At 37.4% G+C, this 27,353-nt stretch overlaps 1 protein-coding gene across 2 annotated transcripts in view; it reads right to left on the reverse strand.

Moving 5' to 3' along the window:
• CSMD3 (CUB and Sushi multiple domains 3) overlaps positions 1–27,353 on the reverse strand; it is a 545,585-nt gene that overhangs the window by 268,795 nt on the left and 249,437 nt on the right. For both annotated transcript variants that reach the window (XM_009995351.1, XM_009995350.1), the window contains 2 exons: positions 8,788–8,891; positions 4,856–4,968 (listed from right to left, as the gene is read on the reverse strand). In XM_009995351.1, coding sequence (XP_009993653.1) covers positions 4,856–4,968; positions 8,788–8,891 — 217 coding nt within the window. The remainder of the gene's footprint in view (positions 1–4,855; positions 4,969–8,787; positions 8,892–27,353) is intronic.

The raw sequence follows: 27,353 nt of genomic DNA on the forward strand, positions 1-27,353 counted from the left end.
ATACTTAATGACATAGTAAAAGATGACCTTTCTCCATGTAATGTGTTCATATTTCCCAACAGACAGAGCACAGAAAATCCTGTTCTTCTGTATAGATAATACTATCACAAAAAGTTTGATTGCTAAATGCTTTTAATTAAATACTATAAAGCAGAGAAATTACCTACAGTTTTATTGAACAAAAAAGTTGTGGGAGTCATCTTCAAATAACAATTTGTCTCAACAGCTCTCCACTGATCTGAGTGTACTAATAGGAAAAGTATCATAAATTTTGTGTGACAGAAATAATTATCTTTCTTTTAATGAAACAAAACCTTTGAGTACAAATATGAATGTCAAATTCAGCCTTGTTTAAGACAAATAGCCCTATTTTATAAATCAGCCTGGAGGAAATAAGATTAAACAATACTAATATGCAGAGAAATCAGAATTAAAGATCAATAAACAAAAAGAAGCAGTATGCATCAGTAAATAAATATACATGATGTGCAAGATACAAAATAGAGATACAACGCACAATTTCATTTCCTAAGAACTTTTCTAAGAATATGAAAAGTGCATATGGCTGTAAGAGGAAAAAGAGACACTCATGGATTAAAAAAATCTGTAAAAAGTTACTTACTATAAACTCTGTGCCACAAACTTTTAGAGTTTAGGAAAGCATTCTGAAGTGTCACTATCTCATTGCCTGCTCTCTTTTCCTTATATGATACTCAGTTAAATTGATCTTTCTTATGAACCTGTACAGGTGTTTTCATATATTTATAATCTAGGGATTACAATCAGGAATTCTTACACCTTATGTCAAATACACTGAGAATTAGATAAAAATATTAATAAAATGTTTGGATGTTATCGACAGAGTAGGGTCAGAAAAAGCTTACAGTGAGTTATGGCCAACAAAACCAGAAAAACAGAGTAAAATACAGCATCAAAATTCATCTTGGCAATAAGTTAGCCAGAAAGGTGACTCAGGTTTCTGCAGTTGATGCCTTTTTACTTAGTATGCTTAAGAAAGATCTGAAGTAGGAATGAGCTTGAATTACAAAACTTGTCAGTGAAACACTTTCAGCAGAAACGGACTCAGGCACAGAGAAAGTTGTGCTGTATTTGCAAACATTTGATTGGTTAGAGGGGTTACACAAAAAAAAAAAAAAAAAGTGTCCTTAATTCAGTTAATTCAGTGTTCTGTCATGAACAGAAAAGCAAGTGCTGTTGAGCAATTGGTCAAGGAAAACATCTCTGTGCCATCTGTGACAAAAAACCTCAGATGTGTTTGCCAGCAAATGCTTACTGCTAGGAAAATAAGATGAAATATGGATCACATAGTCCATTAGGCTACCCCCAGGCTGCAATAGTACCCCAAGCACTCAGGAACACAAGTCACACTCGTTGAAGAAAGATCAAAGTTATGCTTTAAGCAAATTGAAATATTTTTAAATACCAGGTGTCACAGTGTAAATCCCATATCCTAATATTAGGTCATCAACACAGAAAACTGAAAAACCAAATCTACTTTGCTTCAAATATACTTTTTACCTACACTCCTACCTAGCTTGGCATTCTTAGACAAGCCTCTTCGAAAATGTATCATTACACTCCAGTCAAAGTAACCTTCTTCAAGTTTATTTTCTTATTAATAAAATAAGAGTATGTCAGATGCATTGTTACAGTTAACAACAAAACCACATAGGTTTTGTCCTGGCACAAGGCAGAGCTATTAGGAGAACCTACTGATTTAAGAGGTTTTATTAGTGCATAGACAGTTATTTGGGGAAAAATAGAAAAGACACACCAAAGGGAAAAAAACCCAACAACACACAAAAAAAAGACCACACAAAAAAACCACACACACACACAAAAAAAACAAAAAACCAAACCAAACCAAACCAAAAAAACCCACCATCTCAGATTTGGCCTGAAATATTGAATGATGCAAAGTATTCATGCAACTTGTGATCAGCAGCACCTATTAATTTGTGGTTTCCTGATATAACACAGATATGGGAAGCCTAAGAAGAATTATTTATTCATTTTATTTGGTAATTATATGAGCACCACAGACTAATCTCACACATAAAGGAAGGACTATGGTTTTCAAATAATCCTTAAAATTACAGCTTTGAAATAATGCACTTAGAATTTCAGATTGCTAAATACTCCATGCTGTCACATTACAAAAAAACCTACACATCTATTTGAAGCATGAGAAGAAAACAGCTTACACAAAAGTGAGATGACAGGTAAAATATATGTCTAATGAAGCAGTGCTTGTATTTCTGTCCTGCATATTTCTGATTTTTTTATTATTCTATTTTCTTATATATTTTTATTCAACAACATATTGGAAAAGGAATTTCAAAACAAAAGCAAAACTTACTTACTTTAAGATGCCCTCTACAATGTTTAAATCTCCATTTTATATTTTTTAAAAAAAAATGTGATATAGTAATTAAAAGCATAACATAGCTTCATATGCAACATTTTGATTTAGAAGAAAAATATTTTCTTTATTTCACAAAGGCTAACTAGATTCTCTCTAGTGGCAAATAATAGGGAATAAACTGTCAGTTCCCAAAATAATATAAATTTAAAATAATTCTTCAGCTGAATACCTGCTAATGCAGAGATATATAAAAAATTAACTTGTCTATTTCTGTCATTACAAATCATACAGCATATTCAATTCTATCCCAGTCAGAAAGGATGTGACCTTATACCTCACACCTTGAGCATATATCTATATCCTTTCAGAGGACAGTGGGTAAAAGAAATTGGGCAACAACATCCCACAACCTTCTCTTTCTCACATATTCCATCATATTCCATATAGGATTTGGAACAACCTATATTCTTGAAAATGCCTGCCAAACTGAGACCTAAATGTAAACTAGATTGAAGAATGTCTTTATGAATTCTTATGGGATGAGGCATGCTCATCTCCACTACTTCTGTAATTAGGTGAGTCTCAGGATGCACAGAAGCAGGTATTTTCCATTTTAGTGGGAAATTATTTTAGCTATTAGCAAATACTATAAATAAGTAAATTATGAAGTAATTAAGCCCAACATAAGAAAGTCTGTAATATGAAACAATAAAATATAGAGTATCCAAACTCTCTAGAATAATTTAATTGTGTTTTAGTTGTTTTACTCTGGACAAGCTTTATCAGGTCCTTATAAATGCCCATTAGGAGCTGGAGCACATGAGAAATGCAATTCCCAATGCTATTCAACGCAACTTACATTAAAAAAAAAAAGTATCCCATACTCTAGAGCTGGGGGGGGGAGGAAAATAAAACACAAAACCCCACCACACTGTGTATCCACTGAATGCCTGATGCATTAAAATGTTATTTAGTGAGCCAGAATAAAGAAACAGTGTAGGTCAAGAGAAAAAAAAGTATTCAATATCAAGGTGTGAAATCACAAAGTTGATTATATGGAGATAAGATTCTGAATGTTCACCATTTCTGTCCTCTTCTACCCATTCATATTCAACTAATTTTACTCTTGTAGAACTATAGCTTTCAACAATAAATATAACTCATGAATAAAACAAGACACAGAGATACACTGTAAGACATTAGACAATATTCCTTTGCCTTTTTCAAACTAAAAATGCGGCAAGTAAAATTAATTTTACTAGAAAAGAATCCTGTACCTTAAGGAAACAACTGCTCATGCATGGAAATTATTTTGAGTTCTGATCTTAGGTGCTTCCTTTACCACATGGCTCTGGTTCATGTTTCGTTATAACTAACAAATTCTTAAATTTGTTTATATTAATCTATACTATTTCCACTTTCAACAGCTGGAATGCGGAGATTCTGGGTCTTAATAACTGCCATAGAACAAAGCAGGAAGACCTCTCTTAGCCCACTAGATGTAAATCTCTAGGGCACACTAGTGCACTAGTGCCATATCACCATAGAGTTTTTTTAAGGCAAGTTATTGACAGAAAAAAACAGTAAGTCTTATTTTGCAGGTTTACTCCCAATATGCCTATTCACTCCATCTGCCCATCTTCAACATCAGCTTCACTTCTAATAAACATAGCTGTTGACTTAAGTTTTGCTTTACCTCTCTCCTCTTTTGATAAATAATTTTGATGGATAATCATACATTTTATCATCTGGTTTTGCTGGTCAGCAGAAACCATCCAATTTAAAAATTTGTTGCAGCAAATACATGCAACTATGTTTAATTTAATATAAAAGTAATAAAAATAACTGTTTAATGCTACAGCAGTACATACATATGTTATTCTTAAATTTTTGGTTGATTCTGCTGTTCATGTTTTATGAAAACAGTATGTTCTTCCAGAAGCATCAAACAGCAACAGCTATTTTACGTTATACATAATAGATCCCGCACATTTTAAGATAGTAAAGAACAACATTATTAGGTAAGTTTTTCTTTGTTTTGGCCCAAAACTCATAAGTAATTCAAATTATTTGCTTGCAGGGAATTTTTCTGTTGTGGTAGGCATTATTGATCTTCAAAAGAATGTAGGAAGTGTTCATTTCCTTTATGCATTTTGCTTGAAAAAATCACAGCATAATTTCATTTTAAACATTTTCAACATCAAGTAATAGTAAGCAAATGTAAAATTATATGCCAAAAAAAAAGCTTTTGTAAGGACACACACACACAAAAAGCTTGTGGTTTCATATCACAAAAGACCTTAAAGAGAACAAATTTATTTTTTGCATCAAGTTTTCATGTTCTTACTTTTAAAACCAAAATAACTGAAAATTGACTGTATCCCCTAATATGAAAAAAAAATAATATTCCATAATATTGGCTTCTTTTTTGCTATGCCATTAAATTAGCTTTCCATAATATATCCTTACCTTTGTAGTTAACCTTGAAACCGATTGAGCCCACACTTTCATCTGTTTGAAGGTGCAACCACATCTGATTGCTCATGCTCACAATCAAGTCTGGTACAAAGCTTCCAGTTAACCTACAGACAGAAAAAAATTCTGTAAAGACATTAAGAATTAAGTAACTAGTTTTGCTTTGTTTTTCTTTTTGCAAGGAATCTAAAAAACTACTACATATTTTATTATTCTGGGCTTGTGGGTTTTTTTGCTTGTTTGCTTGTTTGTTTAGTTGTGTGGGTTTTTTTAATTAATTGTATTCAGCTCACACCAAATTAGTTATCAACTGGTTAGTTAGCCAATACAGCTCTCAAGGTTCCAATGTCTACAGATTTGAGAGCAGTTTATAATCTGAAGCAACTACTACTTGTGTTGTACTGAAATATTTAATCTCACTTTCAGCTGCTGGTCCAGAAAGACATATATTTTCCCTAAGCTTCAACCTTATCTGGCAGACCTTTGCACATGACCCAGATACATGTAGGAATATCAAATGGCACTAGAAAATTTTAATGAAGCACTGCCATAATTCTTCCAGAAAAGTGTTTCTCTGGTAGATAATTACCCACTTTGGAATATGTGCATTTATTATTTAAGTAGAAGTTGTTATTCTTAATAAGCAATACTATTACTAGGTCCATGTATGCCCTACATCTCTAACACAATCATGGAAGAATGTGCCAGTGACTCAGCTGACATTAATTTCTTCATTAACAAAAATATCAGATGTCACACCTTTAAAACCTCCTATTAGTATTGTTTTGGTTTTGGTTCTGGGTTTTGGGTTGTTGTTTTTTTTTTTCACTTTGCACATTGTTTGCAAAGATTTACAAGTCAATACAATCTTAAATATTAATTCTGCTTGCTGAATGAAATAGTGTGACAGCAAAAAGGGAATGTTGTGAAAGCTGCAGTTATATGTTATATGGCTTTTTTTTCCCAAAACTTTGTCCCAAATTTAGTATGTTTATCAGCTAAAACAGAGTGGTAGAAAGTACCAAAACATTTTCTGTTCCTAAAAGATAGGTACAAGGAAAAGATTGCATCAGAATGAAAACTGTTAGTTTTGGGATTCTTTTGGTTTTGGTTTGTTTTTTTTCCAGTTCTAGACATTCTTTAAATCTAGATGAAACTTCAAATGGACTGTTTTAAGTATAATTTGCAGTTAATTTTAGTTCTCCCCCCTGGTCTTTTTTAGCTTGTGTCTGTATGAAATACTCTGCTGTGTGAGAAATTCATGTCTATTTCCCACATCTGTGTTCACAGATGGAGCTACTACAACGACTCTCACCAGAATTGAACAAGTAAATGCTTGGCCAAAATAACGTTCTAACTGCTCATTCCTGCACTAAGGGAAAATGTCTTCAGTGAGTGAGTTCAGTCTTTGCCAAATTAATAGATTAACAGGATGTTCCTCAGAAACAACATTAATGTAATGGCGAACAGAGATTTGCAATTGTCACTGGTGATTGATGGCACACTTTGGGAGTAATAAAGCCACCAAGAATACTAATCTCTTTGTTATGTCAGAGAAAATAATTCCTATGATAAACAGAGAGCAAAAGTTTATAACTTCTACTTCTGAAGTCAATTATAAACACTTCTTAAAAAAAATTATAGAGTTTTCAGAAACAATATATTTCAATTAGATAGCACACGAGGGGGAAAAAAAAAGCATTTGATAATGTGTTTTTGAAAACAAGAATCAATCACTAGAACACAGAAATCACTTTTTGCTCTTTTTTTAGGTGCTTAGGGATCCCAGAACAATATTTGGGAAGACTTCTGAGCCATGGAGCAATAAGGTCCAGAAAAATCAGCATTATGTGAAGGAAGTTATTTAAGATAATAATGACATTCTGCAGTTACAAATTATCTTTTCTTTCCTCCTGAGGTTTATGTGACTTCCTCTACCCTGGATTTATTACATGGATTCCTCTCCTGGAAGTATGTTCTTACACCTTTCCTTTCAAAAGGTGAGCAGTGAACACTGTCAGAGTGGAAATGGATTGATGCGATTGTGATGCCTCCTTTTTTATTAAATAGCTGAACAGGTATGACACTCAGCAGAGTGTTTTCCACCTCTTCCTCTAGGACTCCAGAACCACCCCTCCCACATACTAGTGACGTGCATTCTCCCTGAATGACTGAAGACGAAAAGGATATTCAGAAGATTTCAACACACCCAACACAGCAAATACACATGCCTTGTGCACTTTATTTTCCAAATGCATGTTACAGGAATCAGTGCCCAAATGTGTATTATATTAAGAGACACGTGTGATAACTGTCATGCCACAGTGCTGAAAACAGACTTCCAAACATCCTGAAAAAATGCTGTGACTGATCTATAAAGGAGGAGTCCCCATTTCTTTTCTTCCTTCCCCTCTATCCCTTGGCAATAAAACCTAACACTGGTCCACCCTGCAGAGACCTCAGTTCCACAGAAATGCACACAACTGTATTCAATTCATAACTCTAGGCACAGAGTTATGAACAACCAGAGAAATTAACCATAGAATCATAGAACGGTTTGAGTTGGAATGGACCTTAAAGATTATCTAGTTCCAACTCCCCTGCATGGGTAGGGACACCTCCCACTAGATCAGGTTGCTGAGAGCCCCATCCAGCCTGCCCTTGAACACTTCCATGGATAGGGCTTCCACAACTTCCCTGGGCAATCTGTTCCCAGTGCCTCATCAACCTCATACTAACGAATTTCCTTCTGTCAAACCTGAATCTCCCCTCTTCCAGTTTTGTTCCATTACCCTTTGTCCTCTAACTACAAGCCCTTTTAAAAAAAAGTTCCACCCCAGCTTTCCTGTAGGCCCCTTTCAGGCACTAGAAGGCAGCTATAAAGTCTCCCCTGAGGAGACTCCCCCAGGCTGCACAGCCCAAATTCTCTCAGCCTGTCCTCGTAGGAGAGGTGCTTCAGCCCTCTGCTCATCTTAATGGCCCTCTTCAGGACTTTCTCCATGAGATCCATGCACTGCTTATGCTGGGGGCTCCAGAACTGGAAACAGTACTTCAGTGGGGTCTCAAAAGAGCCAAAAAGAGGGGGAGAATCACCTCCCTGGCCCTGCTGGCCATGCTTCTTTTGATGCAGGACAAGGTTGGCTTTCTGGGCTGCAAGCACACATTGCTGGCTCATGTTGAGCTTCTTGTCCACCATCACTCCCAAGTCCTTCTCCTCCAGACTGTTTTGATCCATTCTCTACCCAGCCTGTATTTGTGCTTAGGATTGCACCGACCTTGGTGCAGGACCTTGCACTTGGTCTTGTTGAATTTCATGCAGTTTGCATGAGCCCACATCTCAAGCCTGTCAGGGTTCCTCTGGAGAGCATCACTTCCCTCCAGCGTGTTGACCTCACCACACAGTTTGGTGTCTTCAGCAAACTTGCTGAGCATGCACTCGCTGCCACTGTCCATGTCACTGACAAAGTTGATAAATAGCACTGGTCCAAGTACCAACCACTTAAACATCAAGAACCTATTGTACCTCTTTTATCATACTAACATTGCTAGAGATTGTATAAGTTTTTGTGTAAATTGTCTACATACCTATTTTCAGTTATTTTCCTGTATACTTTTGAGAACACATTTATAAAGTGAGCACAATAGCACCTAAAGATCTACATGTACACACATGAATGTACAGACTATGTCTTTGAAAATTTCTGATTTTAGTTTTATCTTTTTCTTATGTCTGGCTCAGCTCTTTCAGTCTTCAGAAAAGTAAACATATAACAATGGATTTAAACAGTCACCTTCAGTAATTTTAGAAGCTGAGTAAGTTTACTCTTTCTTGAGATTTACCTGATTTTAATAGCTATTTATTCTTGTCCAAAAATACAATTATTACATTCTGCAATGAACACAAATTACAAATACCAAAGACTTACACTTGAAGCACAGTTTTAGGATCACCCACTTCTCCTCCATCACCAATTGTCAGTGTGTCATAGCCAATCTCCAGATCAAATTCTTCAAAATTTATTTGAATAACCTAGAAAATAAAATAGACAAATACATTTTAGAAATATGAAACATACCTGAGAGAGGAATCTTTAAATAAACTTTTCAGCACCATCATTTCACTTATTTGTGTAGTTGCTACATGTTTAATATAGTTCTGAATAATTGCATTACATTTTTATTAAGATATACTCAAAGGACAACATAACTAATTCCACTTCATGCAATACAACTGTCTTCAAATAAAAACTGAATAATTGTACTTCATTAAGAAAATGCAGTGAAGGTGAAGAACGCAATTTATCCCTGACATCTATAATCTGGCTCAAGTAGGATGAAGCTGGATCAAAACAGGAGTTATTCAAATTTTCATAATGATAAAAATGACAGAATGCGTAGGAATTTTTAACACTTATGTCTATATTACTTTGTTACACAGAGGTTCTGGTAATTATGTCAAGGACACGTTTCTATGAACAAAAGCCAGTACAGGCAAGTTAGAGAAACTGATGTTTGCTCTGAGAATTGTAATTTGTTCTAAAGGGAGGAGAAGCACTTTTCTTTACAGGTGTAAACAAGAACATCAGAAAACTGAGAAACAGCCAGTTTGGCATATTCATGTACACAAATGTGTGTGCATCCATGTATTTGTGTGCATGTACATGTGCCTTATATCCCAGGGAATAGTTAAGAGGGCCCAGATGGAGAGGACATGCAGAATTGCGTAGGCAAATAGCTGCTTTACTCTGTCTCGAGTAAAGCAGACAAAACAAAGCATAAATCTTCTTCATCTTCTCAGTGTAAAAAAAAAAAATAATAATTCTGGATAGTTTGTGTTGTTCTAGCCACAAATTTTTTAGGCCTAGACATAAGAATTTAAATTAAAATCCGTAACCAGATTTAAGGCAGACACATATTTCATTCACTTTTTTTTTTTTCCCAAAGTCTCCAGCTTTGGTCTAAATTTAAATTATGTACTATTTGATGTACAGTTACTATGGAATAGGACAAATACTCATCAATAAAACATTGGAGGAGTTTCTGGGCATTTAATATTAGTATTGAATTCAAGTGGAAAGTGTATTTAACTTATTAAAAGTGAAATACATTTGGCAATAATATCAATACATAAGTGTACAGCATAGAAAACTTAGATTTGTATTTATAACAAGACATATAAGATATTAAGAAAAATTGCATAATTAGCTAATTGACCTAAATCATAATCCTGCTTTCCATTAAACACAAGAAGTAGTCTAGTCTCTTTATCATATTTCTATGTTAAGTGCAAGAGTGATCTTTTAAAATTACTATCCGGCCAGATATTTTATATTAACTGAATACCACCAAATTGATATAAATCATCTGCCTTTTTGTAACAGAAATGTTTGTCTTTACGAGCAGTGTCAGAAACCTGAAACAGTTTTTTTTAGCACAATAAACAATATTCTGTGCTACGTGTATTTCACTGGAGAAGAGAGGGTAGAGGTTAAGGAAAGTACAAGTTCTGTTAACAGGTGTCTCAAGATATTTATTTTTTTTCTTTTTTTTTTTTTTTTTTTAAATTCATAGAATCATAGAACCTTAGGGGTTGGAAGGGACCTCGAAAGATCATCTAGTCCAACCCCCCCTGACAGAGCAGGGCCACCTAGAGTACATCACACAGGAACGCACCCAGGTGGGTTTTGAATGTCTCCAGTGAAGGAGACTCCACAACCTCCCTGGGCAGCCTGTTCCAGTGCTCTGTCACTCTCACAGTAAAAAAATTTTTTTGGATATTCACCTTGAACCTCCTATGCTCCAATTTACACCCATTACCCCTTGTCCTATCACTGGTCATCACTGAGAAAAGCCTAACTCCATCTCCCTGACACTCACCCCTTACATATTTGTAAACATTGATGAGGTCACCCCTCAGTCTCCTTTTCTCCAAGCTAAAGAGACCCAGCTCCCTCAGCCTTTCCTCATAAGGGAGATGTTCCACTCCCCTAATCATCTTCGTAGCTCTGCGCTGGACTCTTTCAAGCAGTTCCCTGTCCTTCTTGAACTGAGGGGCCCAGAACTGGACACAATACTCCAGATGTGGCCTCACCAATGCAGAATAGAGGGGGAGGAGAACCTCTCTTGACCTACTAACCACACCCTTTCTAATACACCCCAGGATGCCATTGGCCTTCTTGGCCACAAGGGCACATTGCTGGCTCATGGTCATCCTCCTGTCTACCAGGACCCCCAGGTCTCTTTCACCTACACTACTCTCCAGCAGTTCAGCCCCCAACCTGTACTGGGACATGGTGTTGTTCTTCCCCAAATGTAAAACTCTGCACTTCCCCTTGTTGAATTTCATCATGTTTCTCCCCGCCCAACTCACCAACCTATCTAAGTCTCTCTGAATGGCAGCACAGCCTTCTGGTGTGTCAGCCACTCCTCCCAGCTTAGTGTCATCAGCAAACTTGCTGAGGGTACATTCTATACCCTCATCCAGGTCGTTGATGAAGATGTTGAACAACACCGGTCCCAGCACCGACCCTTGTGGGACTCCACTAGTAACACACCTCCAACCAGATTCTACCCCATTGACTACAACTCTCTGACTCCTTCCTTTCAACCAGTTCCTAATCCACCTCACTTCCTGGTCACCAAACCCATACCTGATCAACTTATCCACAAGGATGCTGTGGGAGACGGTGTCAAATGCTTTACTGAAATCAAGATAAACCACATCTACCGCTCTACCATCATCTATCCACCTAGTAATTTCCTCATAGAAGGCTATGAGGAAAATATATATATATATATATACACACACACACATATAATTAAGGTTCAAAATATTTTCTTCACTTTCCTGGAGAAAAGTAAGATTTTTTCATTTTTTTTTTAACAATGTTCACAAATAAATAAGTTTTCGAATCTGCTGAAAATTAGAAGATGATGAAAACCTGTATAAAACTGCTAGTAGTAAAGCAAAACAGAAACAATAACCATGAAACAGGATCATATTTTATGTATAGGAAAAAGTAAAATATTATTCCTTGAGCCAGTATATAATTTTGTATATAATGCCACACATATCTCTGCTGGAAGAGGGTTGGAAACAGCAACCAGTAAGTACTCCAGATACGTTACAGTTCAAATGAAACATTTCATAACTGCAGAATTTCAAAGGGTAAGCAAATAACTGTATGCCACCTACTAATGAACAACCCATTTCAAATTTGATTTAGAATACCAAACCTGAGTACATTTACAGTACAAAGTAGACTTGCCACTTATCTGCAAACATTCTTGTTGACAGACACTTGAAGACATTTAACTTTAAGGGAATCTGTACAAATGGGGAAATAGTAACATACATCAACAACAGCAGAGCTGCCAATATCCAACATGCAAGAGCCAATAAAAGTTACCACGTATGTAGTGCACAAGTATTTATGTGTTGTACTTGTGAAAAACTGTGTATATTTTTAGTGAAATTAATCTTCTGCTGTTAATCTTTGACATGTGAAGTACAAAAACTTGCAATAAAAATGTACTTGAAATCTGCAAATTAGCCTGAAGAAAGCAGGTACTCTTAGTGGTAAGATATATTTTCACAATCCTTGTTTCACAATGCCAGATGCAATTTGATCAGACTCAAAGACGGCTCAATTTGCCAGTACTTATTATGTTGATTATTCCCTTTAGAATAATGAAAAGGCTTTTTGATGAAAAACTAGCATTTAAAGTTGAGCGTGCTGGAGCTTTTCAAAATAAAACCCAAGATTTATCTGGATAAATACCTTAAAACTGTGTAATACACCTGCAAAAAAATCTTCTTTCACCAGTCACCTAATATTTTGTCCTTTGTTTGTTTGTTTTGTTTGGGGTTTTTTTCTGAAAAAGCTGTAAATGGTAGACCAAAGGTAGGTGGCATCCTTGAATGAGTTTAACATTACAGTAAAACCTCAAGATACTTCTATATTTTAGTCTGCTATGGTTTGTAAGAATAAGCACCTCAGAAAAAAAATAAAAAAAACAAAACAACTGTGCTGATTTATTATTATAGGCTACATATTTTTAAACCAGATTAGCATTACTAATTATTCAGATTGAATATTAAGAAAAAAATTATTCACAGAAAGAGTGGTGAGGCATTGGAACGGGCTGCCAATGGAGGTGGTGTAGGCAGTGTCCCTGGAGGTGTTCAAAAAACAGGTGGACGTGGTGATACAGGATGGTTAAGTAGTTAGGGTCGGTAGGCGGATGTCTGGACTTGGTAACCTTGAAGGTTATTTTCCAACCTTAACAATTCTATGAATCTAGGACTCTACAAATCCTAGAGAGGCTTCTGAGATCCTGAGAGAGGGGAGTTTTAGGTTAGATATTAGGAAGAAATTCTTCATTATAAGGGTTGTGAAGAACTGGAATGGGTTGCCCAGGGAGGTTGTTGATGCCCCATCCCTGGAGGTCTTTTAAGGCCTTTAAAACTTTTTTTTTTTAAAATTTCAAAATATACAAAGCAGAATGGTATGTAACAGAAGCACGTGTATGTGCTTCAGAACTGCTTCTTAAGGGGAAGTGTAAAGATTTAAAGTTGTATATATTTTGATAAGTACATCTGTTATCCTACAGCTTCCAATGCAAATGTAACTCCAAAAATATTTTCAGATGTATACTAATGTTTTCACTCCATAAAATTTGACATTTTAGCAGTAAAGGAATGATGGAGTTTCTAGATGTTATGAATATTTTCTCCTTAAAATAGTACTTACAAATTTAGCTAAGATATATGATAATGAGCTGTATCTTATATAATATTAATAGCAAGCAACAAATTTGAATTACAGCATCCTGCCAAGAACACAACTATAGTACATACTATTTTGCTGTCCCTTGTGTATAATTCACTGACTCAATAATTTAATACACTTATTTTAGGTTAGATATTAGGAAGAAATTCTTCATTATAAGGGTTGTGAAGAACTGGAATGGGTTGCCCAGGGAGGTTGTTGATGCCCCATCCCTGGAGGTCTTTTAAGGCCTTTAAAACTTTTTTTTTTTAAAATTTCAAAATATACAAAGCAGAATGGTATGTAACAGAAGCACGTGTATGTGCTTCAGAACTGCTTCTTAAGGGGAAGTGTAAAGATTTAAAGTTGTATATATTTTGATAAGTACATCTGTTATCCTACAGCTTCCAATGCAAATGTAACTCCAAAAATATTTTCAGATGTATACTAATGTTTTCACTCCATAAAATTTGACATTTTAGCAGTAAAGGAATGATGGAGTTTCTAGATGTTATGAATATTTTCTCCTTAAAATAGTACTTACAAATTTAGCTAAGATATATGATAATGAGCTGTATCTTATATAATATTAATAGCAAGCAACAAATTTGAATTACAGCATCCTGCCAAGAACACAACTATAGTACATACTATTTTGCTGTCCCTTGTGTATAATTCACTGACTCAATAATTTAATACACTTACGCTGTGTAGCATAAGTATAGTTCAATTGGCTCTTTAGTGGTCACCTATTACATGAATGTAACACAATCCAAAATGAAACAGCCTAAATATTAAGCACCTCTGTCCTTTCAAATTAAATTTAGTCTTTGAGTATCAAAAAAGACAAGAAAAGGGGGAGAGGGGAAAGTTGAGGAGAAAGAAAGATTTACAAAACATTACAGAAAAAACAGGAGGCACACAAAGCTTGTAAGAGAATTCCAGAAGATAGATACTCACTAGCTGAATCAGAAAGTTCCTTCTATATTGTTGAGTCCATTTGTTGGCAGTGGGATTCATCATACTTAACTGTAGATGTACACAGTGCAAACATCTATACTGGATTCTGGCTTCTTCATAACCAGTGAAAAAACATGTCTAGAGTGTAATCAATTTCATCAAAGGTAGATAACACACACTAGATCAGCCACTGCTTAGAAGTACCTATTTCTCTTCTTTGACTATAAAATGAGATTAAGAATTTATATATGGATGTCTACACTGTGGACATCTAAAATAGAATTCACTCACACACATATTTTTAAGTAGCACCATCTGAAATGCTGTAAAGCAGCCAACAGCTCCACACAAACCTGGCAGATACAGCATCTTCAGGAGAACTGTTCTATTTTGGCAATTAGTTGAAGACTAGGTGGGCTTATCCAGGAGTATGACATGTCAGTGGTTGCCAGTAATCTCATTCCTACAGATAGTGGATGAGTTCTGCTGTGCAGAGTCATTGCTAAACTCATAATCTAATTTCTTTTGTGAAGTTCTTTAAAAAGGGATAGGAGGTCACTGTTTTGTTTTTTTGTGTTGTTGTCATTTATTTGTTTTGTTTTCATCTCCAGTGTTAGATGTCACTAAATTTTCTGGAGAGGCTAATAGTTATATGTAAAGGTCATTTAGAATTCTTTACTTTGGGGCCACAATAATTGAAAACAAATGTATAGTCCTTCCCTATCCTCAGAAAAAATACTATTGGAAAAGTCTTAAAATTGAAGGATAGCACATTTAAATGACAGCATGAAGAGATTATATTTTAATTTTTCATGTTACAGTTTTCTGTTTGCATAGAAGTATGACCAGTATTATGTTGGCTTGCATTCAGAGTTCCTGAGATTGATTAAGCAGAGGAACACCTCAATAGTTTATCAACCTATGCAGACCAAGGGGAAAAAAAAAAAAAAAAAAAAGTTTACCACAAAAAAAAGTATTTACCTTGAAAGTAAGGCCTTCTACAAAGAAACAAAAATAAATTATTACACATTTTAATTCAACTATCAATACAGCATCCACAAAGGGAAATAAACGAGTGCAAATAAAAATCATTGGCTTCTACTGAAGTCAGTGTGTTTAACAGATTCCCAACAATATAAATTATTACATAACTATTACCTTGTGAAACATAATATTGTGTTGTTGGTTTGGGGTCTTTTACCTCTAAGTAATTATTTCTGATTGGATTTTGCAATATTTTCTCACATCAAATATCTTGACTTTTGCAAATATTGTTTCATTATACCTCCAAAAATATTAGTATTTCTATGCAAAATTGAATTATTTTAAAATATTTTTTTATTAAGTTACTAGAAAAGAGGATACATTTTTTTTATCTAGCCAATGAAGGAAATGACTGGCTCGTAACTAATTTTAACATGGTTTGGGAATGGTATTTGTACCTAGAAGACAGAGAGGAAAAGGTTGGACTTGGAAGTTCTGGTCTCCTCTCTAGTGCCAAAACATCTATTATTGATCCATAAATAAATCTATTTTTGCAAACATTATCTTGCAAAAAACTATGGTATGAATGATCCAAAAATACTAGCAATAGTAAGAAATCCACTTCAGTGAAACATGTCCACAAGCTATCTACTTTCATCAGTTTTCACTGTTAACTAGAAAAAAAACACCTACAGACTGCTAATAATGTCATGCCCACCCTTTGTTCATCAGTCAAAAGTTCTCTGTTTACCTTCTTCAATTGTAGAAGTGAAACTAGGCAAGGAGAAGAAAATACATCCTGTTTATATATCTGTGTGTCCTCATATGCCCTCAGGATGGCTAATTGCTTTTGTGCTGAGGATATCTGACTAATTCCCAGTAAGTACATGATGTGCACTTATATCTGACGGTATAAGCAATGAAATGCTGCTGAGTGAAAGGTTTTACCTCCATAATTTTCCATAAAATCACAGGTCTGTCCATCAAAATAATTGTGTTATTATGTATTTTATTACAGAAGAGTAGTTTCAGTAGGAAATATGTTTAATCAATTATTTATTAAATGATTGAGGTATATTTTATTTAATATTAATACTGCTATGGAGCAGTTAATGATGCAAACTATTTCCATAAGCTTCAAGGATAAGGAAATCACCAGTAGTCAGTATGGTTTCACCAAGAGCAAGTCATGCTTGGCTAACTTTGATAAACTTCTGTGATTAAATTACTAGCCTGGTAGATAAGAGGAGTGGATATTGTCTACCTGGACTACATGTAGGCCTTTGACACTATCTTCCAAAAGATATTCGGTCAAGCTGTTGATGCATGGGCTAGGTGAACAATGAGTGAGGTGGACTGAAAACTGAAAGAAAGACTGGGCTAAGGGGATAGTAATCAGCAGCACAAAGTCTAGTTACGGGCCAGCAGCTGGTGGTATGCCCCAGGGTCATCAATGAGACAAGTCCTGCTTAACATCATCACAGGTTATCTGGTTGATGGGGCAGAGTGCACCATCAGCAAGTTTGCCAAGACATCAAACCAAGAGCAGTGTCTGATATGACAGAGGGACCTCAACAGGCTGAAGAAATGAACCAACAGGAACTTCATGAAGTCCAACAAGGGAAAATGCAACATCCAGCCAATGTGGAGGAATAATCTGATAGCATATGCTGGGGGGCCACCAAGCTGGAAACTTGTAAGAAGTCCCTTCCCAGCTTTCTTGTAGGTCCCCTTCAGGTACTGCAAGGCCAAAATAAAGTTTCCCCAGAGCCTTCTCGAGTTCTCTGACCATGGCCCTCCTCTGGACTCACTGCAACAGTTCCATGTCATTCTTATATTGAAGGCTCCAGAACTGGACAAAGAGTAAAGGAAGAAAATCGCCGCCCTTGAGCTGCTGGTCACACTTCTTTTGATGCAGCCCAGGATACAGTTGGCTTTCTGGGCTGCAAGCACACATTGCTGACTCACGTTGAGCTTCTCATCAACCAAAATTCCCAAGCCCATTACCTCAGGGCTGTTCTCAATCCATTCTCCACACAGCCTGTATTTGTGCTTGGGGTTGCCCCAACCCAGGTGCAGGACCTTGCACTTGGCCTTGTTGAACTTCACAAGGTTAGCTTGGACCCACCTCTCAAGCCTGTCAAGGTCCCTCTGGATAGTATCTTTTCCCTCCAGTTTGTCCACCACACCATACAGCTTGCTAAGCATGCACTCAATCCCACTGTCCATGTCTCTGACAATGTTAAACAGCACTGGTCCCAGTAGTGACCCCTATGGAATGTCACTCATCCCCGATCTTCACTTGGACTTTGAGCCACTGATCACAACAGACTGTTGGCTGCAATTTTGAGTGCAACCATCCAGACCAATCATAGAATGGCTTGGGGTTGAAGGGACCTTTAAAGATCATCAATTCCAAGACTCCCTGCCATGGGCACAGACATCTTTCACTAGATCAGGTTTTCAAAGTCCTGTCCAATCTGCCCTTGAGCACTTCCAGGAAGGCAGTATCCACAACATCTCTGGTTTTGACCTTTGATTTACAACTCACCAGTTGTACATCACTGCCATGAGGCAATATATAAGAACATTTGGGATACCTTTTCTTAGTAACAACATTTTTACCATGACAATGCACAATATCTTCCAATTCAGTGATCAGACAAATATTAATATTACAGACTCACAACTCTGTTTCCTCTCATGTCAACTTGTCTTTTGAGTATCATTCGTAAGTATTGGAAAATCCTTCTCCAAAGCTATTTGAGAACATTATGATGAATGTCACTCCTAGATAAGCATAAGTTTAAAGAGCAATAAGAGCCACAAATGTTCTAGTTAATTTCTTTCTCCTAATAGGGGGATTTGTACTTTTTTTATTGATAGGAAGGTTTTTTCAAGATTTATTATATTTGGAATTAATTTTCTCACATTTTTTTATATTTTATAAATAAAATTTATATATTTTATTTAATGCTATGTCTCTTTGATAACACAGATCTGCAGGTTGGAAGCTTTTATAGAAAATTTAGTTAAGATGCCGAAGATATGGAGAGCAATCAGTAAAAGCAACAACTGATCTATAAAACAATAATTTAAAAAATTATGATCGTATGTCCAGTTCTGGAGCCCTCAACACAAGAACATGGACCTGTTGGAACGAGTCCAGAGACTGGCCACAAAAATGATCAGAGAGCTGGAGCACCTCTCCTCCGAAGTCAGGCTGAAAGAGTTGGGGTTGTTCAACCTTGAGAGGAGAGGGCTCTGGGTAGATCTTATAGCAGCCTTCCAATACCTGAAGGGGCTACAGGAAAGCTGGGGAGGGACCGTTTATAAGGGCTTGTAGTGATACAAGGGACAATGGCCTTAAACTAGAGCAGGATAGATTTAGATTGGATATTAGGAAGACGTTCTTTACTAGAAGTGTGGTAAAGCACTGGAACAGGTTACCAAAAGAGGTGGTGGAGGCCCCATCCATGGAGACATTCAAGGTCAGGCTTAATGAGGCTCTGAGCAACTTGATGTCGTCAAAAATGTCCCTGTACTCTGCAGGAGGGGCTGGATTAGATGAGCTTTAAAGGTCCCTTCCAATCCCACACATTCTACAATTCTGATTCTATGATCATCTCACAAAACTAAGCTCACTGTCAAGTTGAAAAACTGCAATCAGAGGAAGAGGCTGAGGACTTCTAATTAACTTGCCCCTGCTTTTGTTCTTCCATTCAGTAGTTAGAAAAAGGAGAATATCCTTGCATGCAGCTTTTTCATCCCACTGAGGGTAAGCAGTCTGTTCCACATGAAAACAGGGAGGTCACTAAATGATGTCAGCCAAACTTATAAGCAGCTACACATATCAAAGAGGACAGAAACACAGGAATTATATTAATGAATTAAGTCTCAGTGGATGTTCCTACAAGTATCACCTTGATTTTGCACTGTAAATGTGTACTGAGTCTATGTGGCAGGGTTTTGGCAGCAGGGAGGGACTGTAGAGGTGGCTTCTCTGAGAGAGAAACTGCCCCATGTCAGATAGTTGCAGCTCCAGGTAGCTTCAAGGCAGACACACCATAGGACAAAACTGAGCATATCAGGCCAGCTGATGGCACCTCTGTGATAACATATTTAAGAAAGGGTAAAAAAATTATGTAAAACAGCTGCAGGAGAGGAGTGAGAAAATGTGAGGGAAAACAACTCTACAGAAACCAAGGACAGGGATTCCCTTATAGCTTGTGGAGAAGACAATTCAAGTTGTGCCCCTTTAACCCATGGAGGTCTATGCTGGTGGATGCTTGCCAAAGGAAGCTCTGACCCCATGGACAGCCATATTGGCCAGTAACCACACTGGAGTAGGTTCCTGGAAGAACCTGTGATCCTGTTGACCTCCATTCTGGAGCATTCCACTCCTGAAGGACAGGAACCCCATGGGAAGGACTCACTCTGAAGAAGTTCATGAAGAACTGTAGCCTGTAAGAGAGATGCAGTGCTGGAGCAGGGGAAGACCATGAGAAGGAAAGAGTGGCAGAGACAAGGTGTTATGGTGACAATGCAACCCTCATTCTCTGTCCTTCCTGTGCTACTCAGGGGGAGGAAGAGAAGTCAAGAGTGAAGTTTAGCCTGGGAAGGAGGGAGTGGTGAAGGGAAGGTGCTGTTTTAATTTGTTCTTATTTCTCATTATCCTACTCTAATTTGACTGGCAATAAATTAATTTCCCCAAGTTGAGTATGTTTTGCAAATGATGGTAACAAGTGTTACCTGATACCTAGCTTCTCTGTCCTTATCTTGACTGAAGAGATTTTTCATCGTATTTTCTCTCCCTGGTATGTTGAGGAGGCAGAGTAATAGAACAGCCTGATGGGCACCTAGCAGCCCATGCCTGTTAACCCATCATAGAATGGTACCATGAACTTTAAAAGGAGCCACTTACTAGAAAATGAACAAATTAACAAATAAACTACCAACAGATCAATTTCCCAGTCAGCTATCAAAAAAGGTATATATTGAGCAGAACAGCTTACTATATCACTCATGAAAGCAACCAAGTGAACTCAACTGTGGAAGAAAATGACAAGTTTCTGTGCCAAAACTTCATCAAACAAAGACTGAAACTGCTGCTAACAGTGCAAGAACTGGAAACTTCCTATCAAAGTCTCTGGGTCATATGTATACGTCTTTTAAGAAGCTCTAGCTTAAGTGCGCATATACAAATAAGAAAACATGTTTGCATTCCCAGTGTATGGGAGACTGTGGTATTCAGAATTCACAGTGTTTGTCTCGAACAATCCAAGAGATAAGTGACAGACTCTGGCACTCAAGATGTGTGTCCTGTGACATCTGGGAAACAACATCTGTTGAGATCTGCAGACGGACTAAAGAGATTTGCATCTTTCTCTGGGAGCAGGCTAAACCTGTGGTGCCAGTGGCCTTATCCTCCCTTTGTTATGCAGACATCTCAGACTATCTGCAGGACTTAACCTGGCGCCATACCTACCCCCCCTGTTACCTCGGAGGAGCACGGAGAAGATAGGAGTTTTTCCTTACTCCGGAAAGAAGAGTGACATCACTGAACCGTGGGTGGTAACTATGCTCTTGCTTTCTGTCCTCTATCTCTCTGCTTTCTCCTCTCTTTCCTGCCTGTCCTATCCGCTCTAGGGACCTTTGCTTTGTTACTCTAATAAAAAGTTTGTTGTGTATGTGACATCTGACCTCGTTTGCGTCTTAATTTCACCAGTTGGGATCACCTTTATGAAAAAATTGCCACGTGTCCGAATACCGGATCGTGACAGAGACATAACTTAGACCATTTTAAGGGACTTCTAAAAACTAAAACAAAACTAAAACTCTGATGCAGCCTTTAATTCTATCTGAAGTTTTAAGCAAAGGTGGAACGCACAAGCACATAACTCTTTACTCTAAATTCTGTCATTCAAGAATTGATTCTTTTCCCTTACTGCTGAGCCTGCTGTCTTCCTGTCTCAGAAATTTCATTCTATGCCCTTAAAATGCTGAAACAATCCCCTCTCCCCACATACACTTTTCAGTTGGTTTTTACACTACAGTATATATGTCAGTCAGATTTTTTTTAACTGCATCAAAATTTTCATTAGCAAAATCAAAGAATAGTGTAGCTAACACTACAAAGAAACTGTATGTGTTCTAAACAGAACTGAAAGATTTTTACACTTTCCAGTTTCATTTAGAATAAAAGTCCATTATCTCAGAATACAATACCAGTCTTTTTAATCATCATGGATGAAAAACAGGATAATGGTTAAAATATACTGATTTGCAGAAAATATAATGCAAGGTGTTTCCCAGATATTTTGAACTATTTCAACTGTTTCTCAGAAGGTAAAGGACCACAGCAGTTGGAAACAGATTACATAAATTTTCAGTATCATAGGATCACAGTGGTTGGAAGGGACCTCTGAAGAATATTGAGTCCAACCCCCCTGCTGAAGCAGGAACACCGGGGGGAGATCACACAGGAACGAGTCAGGAAAGTCTCCAGAAAAGGAGACTCCACAACCTCTCTGGGCAACCTGTACCAGTGCTTCATCACTCTCATTGTAATTAAGTTTTTGGAACTTCCTGTGTTGTAACTTGTTTCCCCTCATCCTATCACAGGGCACCACTGAAAAGAGATTGGCCCATTCTTAACATCCACCCTTCAGATTTTTATAGACATTAATAATACCTCCTCTTAAGTCCTCTCAAGACTAAACAGCTCCAGGTCTCTTAGCCTTTCCTCATATGACAGATGTTCCAGTCCCTTAATCATCCTTCTAGGTCTTCATTGGACTCTTTCAAGTATATCCCTGTCTCTCTTGAACTGGGGACCCCAGATGTAGGCTGTGCATTTACAACAAAATTAAGATTATGGATATCCAAACAGATGTTGGAAATAAATAAATAAAAAAAAAACCTCAAAACATTGTAAAATAATTATTAGATATCCAAACCTAAAACCCAAATCCCAACTATCTCCCAAATCTCCAACATAAATTGATTTCAGAAGTATTTCAAATGAAACAGATAAAAAGATGAAAATGTTAAATAACACTGGCAAACTTTTGAAAACTATATGCTAGAAGAATACATTCTAAGAATACATTTATGCAGGTAGTAAGAATACTTTTATGCTTGAAATAACTGAAGGCAGAATTTATAATATGACAGCAACAAAAAATAACCCATAATAATGTAAAAAAAAAAAGCACATTTTTATTCCTTCCATGTAAAATTAACAGAATCGGGATATAGTTTTCTGATCATTTATATTTAACTATTAACTTATATATTTTAATTTCTCCATACAAATTTGGAAAAAAAAAATTGATTTTTTTTTTAATAGGCAAATATTTTGCTTATTTTTCTCCTTCATGCATAATGGTGAATGTCAGGTAGTAGGAATATGGCTGGTATCTGTCAGAAAAGCTGTCATTCTAGCACTGATGTTTTCCACAGTGCTTCTGTCATCATAAATTAGGAAAAAAATCAGCAAGGGTAATTCATAACACTTGAACTCTGGTAATTTTTAGCCCTGATTTTGATTTCACTGGAATTTTAGCCTGTTGTTAAATTTGACCTGATGATGTAGCCCATCCTTTTGAATGGTAACAGCAAGAGTAATAATTGCAGTTTTCTTATCCCACATGCTATTTAAGCAAACAACATGAATTAGGTTGTAACAGCCTAGCAAATAGCATTTTTGCCATTAGAAGTAAAAAAAAACCCTATAGGATTTGTACTGACCTGACAAGTAATAACTCCACATTATTTGGCTTTCTCCTGGCTTAAACTGTTTTGAGCATGCTTACATTATGATAACAATTATCAAGCAATTACTGCCTAATGGGTCTAGTTAAGCTCTCTGAATACTCTCAAGTGGCAAAAAAAATCTTAACAAGCCAGAGCATTCATTGTCTAACAACAGTCTTTTTTGTTAAGTGCAGTTGAGGAAACTGTGCAACTTTCAAACTCCTGCCTTGGGACTGTGCTGGAAGCATTCTTCTTACTCATAAGCAGAGGAATATAGTGAGTTCATGTACACAATAAAAAATAATAATAATAAAAAAAAAAATTTAAAAAAGTATTTTCTTTGGTATTAACTAAGAATGAAAGAAATTATTCACCATTCCTATACTGGTAAAATATCGAGAGTATTTGAAGCATCATAATTTAAGAACACCTATAATGAAGAATAGTCACGTTTTCACTTCATCTGTCAAATAGTTAATTTGCAGATTTATGATATACAAACCTATATAATAGGTCTTTCATTTTATTTTGGTTTGGTTTGTGGTTTTTTTTTCTATGAAAAGCATATTAATAGCAGATAAAATCTTTCTTTCCCTCATTGTCTGGACTGTTATCATGTGTATTATTCATTTTGTTACCATTAACAATAAAGGTGTTTGGAAAAGGTCATGGAACCGTTGCAGAATTTTTGTGACTACAACAAACAACATGTGTTTGAGTTTTGAAAGTAGTAAAATCATAGAATCAATAGAATCGCAGGGGTTGGAAAGGACCTCAGGAGATCACTGAGTCCAACCGCCCTGCCAAAGCAGGACCACCTATGGCAGGTCACATGTATCCAGACATGTGTTTATAGTCTCCAGAGGAGACTCCACAACCTCTCAGGGCAGCCTGGTCAAGTGTTCCCTAACCTTCACCATAAAAACTAATCCTAACGTTGAGGTGGAATTTTTTGTGCTCTAGTTTGCATCCATTGCCCTTTGTCTTACTGCAGGGCACAACTGAAAAGAGAATGGCCCATCCTTCTTGATAACCACCCTTCAGATATTTGTAAACATTGGTAAGATCCCCTCTCAGTCTTCCCTCCTCTAGAGTAAACAGCCCCACATCTCTCAGCTTTTCCTCATAAGACAGGTGTTCCAGTCCCTTAATCATCCTTGTAGCCCTACATTGGACTTTGTCAAGTAAATCCCTGTCCCTCTTGAACTGGGGAGCCCAGAACTGGACATAAAACTCCAGCTGTAGTCTTACTAGGGCAGAGTAGAGGGTAAGGATGACCTCCCTCGACCTACTGAATACACTCTTCTTCATGCACTCCAGTATACGAGTGGCCTTCTTTGCCACAAGGGCACATTGCTGTCCCATGGATAACCTGTCCATCAGGCTCCAAGGTCCTTCTCCACAGAGCTACCTTCTAGAAGATCAGCTCCTAATCTGTACTGGTGTATGTTGTTATTCCTCCCCAGGTGCAGGACTCTTGTCGAACCTCATTAGGTTCCTCTTTGCCCAGCTCTCCAGTCTGTTCAAATCTTGCTGAATAGTTGCACAGCCTTCAAGTGAATCAGCCAATCCTCCCAATCTTGTATCATTAGCAAACTTGCTGAGACACACTCGGTACCCTCACCACGGTCATTGATGAAGATGTTGAACAGGACTGGACCCAGCACTGATCCCTGGGGAAATCCACAAGGTACATATCTCCAGCTGGACTCTGCACCATTGATCATTACCCTCCAAACTCTTTTCTTTAGCCAGTTCTGTCCATCTCACTGTCCACTATTCTACCCCACACTTGCTGAGCTTGCTGAAGAGGACAGCATGGGAGACAGTGTCAACACCCTTGCTAAGGTCAAGGTAGACTACATCCACTGCTTTCCCTTCATCTCTCATTCAGTCACACCATCATAGAAGGCTATTAGATTAGTCAAGCATGATTTCCCCTTGGTCAATCCATGCTGGCTACTCTTGATAACCTTCTAACCTTCCATGTGCTTAGAGATGACCTTCAGAATGAGCTGCTCCATCATTTTTTCAGGGATGGAGGTGAGGTTGCCTGGTCTGTAGTTTCCTGGATCATCCTTCTGGTCCTTTTGGAAGACCAGAGTGACCCTGGCTTTCCTCCAGTTCTCAGACACCTTTCCTGTTTGCCATGATCTTTTCAAAATGGTGAGAGAGTGGTAGGGCAACAGCATCAGCCAGCTCTCTCAACACTTGTGGGTGTATCTCATCAGGGCCCATGGACTTGTGTATGTTCAGTTTACTCAACTGATCTCTAAACCCATCCTCATGGACCAGTGGAGATTATTCCTTTCTCCAGGCTTTCTCTCTTACCTCCAGGGTCTGAGATTCAGGAGGTCTGGTCTTAGGAGTAAAAACTAAAGCAAAGAAGGTATTCAGTAACTCTGCCTTCTCTGTATCTTCTGTTACCAGGGCTCCCACCTCATTCAGCAGTGGGCCCACATTTGCCCTTTCCCTCCTTTCACCACTGATTTATTTGAAGAAGCCTTTCTTGTTCTCTTTCACTCCCTTAGCCAGGTTTAATTCTGAGAGTGCTTTAACCTTTGTTGCATTCCTACATACCCTGGCAATGTTCCTGTAGTTCTCCAAAGAAAAACGTTCCTCTCCACCTTTCTTGTAGGCCCCCTTCAGGTACTGGAAGGCTTCAAACGGTGTCCCCAGAGCCTTCAAGAGCCTTCAATCTCTTCCATTCCCCAGGTTGAAAAGAATCACAGAATCAATTTGGCTGGAAAAGACCTTTAAGATCATCAAGTCCAACCATAACCTAACTCTACCAATCATTAAGCTAGCTCTTCCAACTTATACCCCAGCTCTCTTAGCCTTTCTTAACAGCAGATGTGCTTCAGCCCTCTGATCATTTTTGTGGCTCTCCTCTAGACCTACTCCAACATCCAGCATCCCAGAGTCCTTACGGAATTGGCTGATGCAGTTGCCAAGCCACTCTCCATGAGTCTCCACTCTCCAAAAGTCATAGCAGTCAGGTGAAGCCCCTGGTGACTGGAAGAAAGGAAACATTATACCCATTTTTAAAAAGGGTACAAAGAAGGACCCTGGGAACTACTGACCTGTCAGCCTCATCTCTGTGCCTGTGACGATCATGGGACAAGGCACATGAAGGACAGGGATATGATTCAGGTCACTCAGCCTGGCTTTACTAGGGGCAAATCTTGCATGACCAATGTAGTGTTTTTTTACAATGGAGTGACTGCATCAGTGGACACGGGAAGACCTACAGATGTCATGTATCTGGACTTCTGCAAGGCCTTTGACACATTCCCCTACAACATTCTTTTCTCATAATTGAAAAGATATTGGATTGATGGGTGGACTGTTCAGTGGATAAGGAATTGGCTGGATGGTCACATCAAGAGGGTAGTGGTCAACAACTCGATATCCACATGGAAAATGGTGACGCGTGGTGTTCCTCAGGGGTCCATACTAGGACCTGTGTTGTTTAGTATCTTCATTAATGATATTGACAGTAGCATTGAGAGCAGCCTCAGCAAGTTTGCCAATGACACCAAGCTGAGTGGTGAGGTCAACATGCCAGAGGAATGGGATGCTATCCAGAGGGACCTGGACAAGCTGGAGAAGTGGGCCCAGGTGAATCTCATGAGGTTCAAATAGTATTTTTCAATACTTCACTGAAAAATACTTTTTAAAGTAAATAAATAAATAAAATAAAAATAAAATGAAAAATAAATAAAGTTCTGAAGTTTTGAAGATGACACTGCATCACCATATTGTTAATTTTCAGGGAGGGAGAAGGAAGGCAGCATCAAGACAGAAATATCTCTGGCCGAGTGAAATTCTTAACACTTCAAAGTTCTTAACATCTGAAACCCGCAGTCACTTATGATTTGCCAGTAGATCCATATCAGCTTGTGAGCTTAAAAGTTTTGATTTTATGATAGGTAGAACATATAAAATAATATTTGGTGCTTTTTTTGTTATGTAGACATGTCCCTGCTTTTTTAAGAAAAATTTATGGAAAATTTTGC

Source organism: Chaetura pelagica, unplaced genomic scaffold (assembly GCF_000747805.2).
Source record: "Chaetura pelagica isolate M959 unplaced genomic scaffold, ChaPel_1.0 scaffold53, whole genome shotgun sequence".
In the NCBI taxonomy this organism is placed as follows: Eukaryota; Metazoa; Chordata; class Aves; order Apodiformes; family Apodidae; genus Chaetura; species Chaetura pelagica.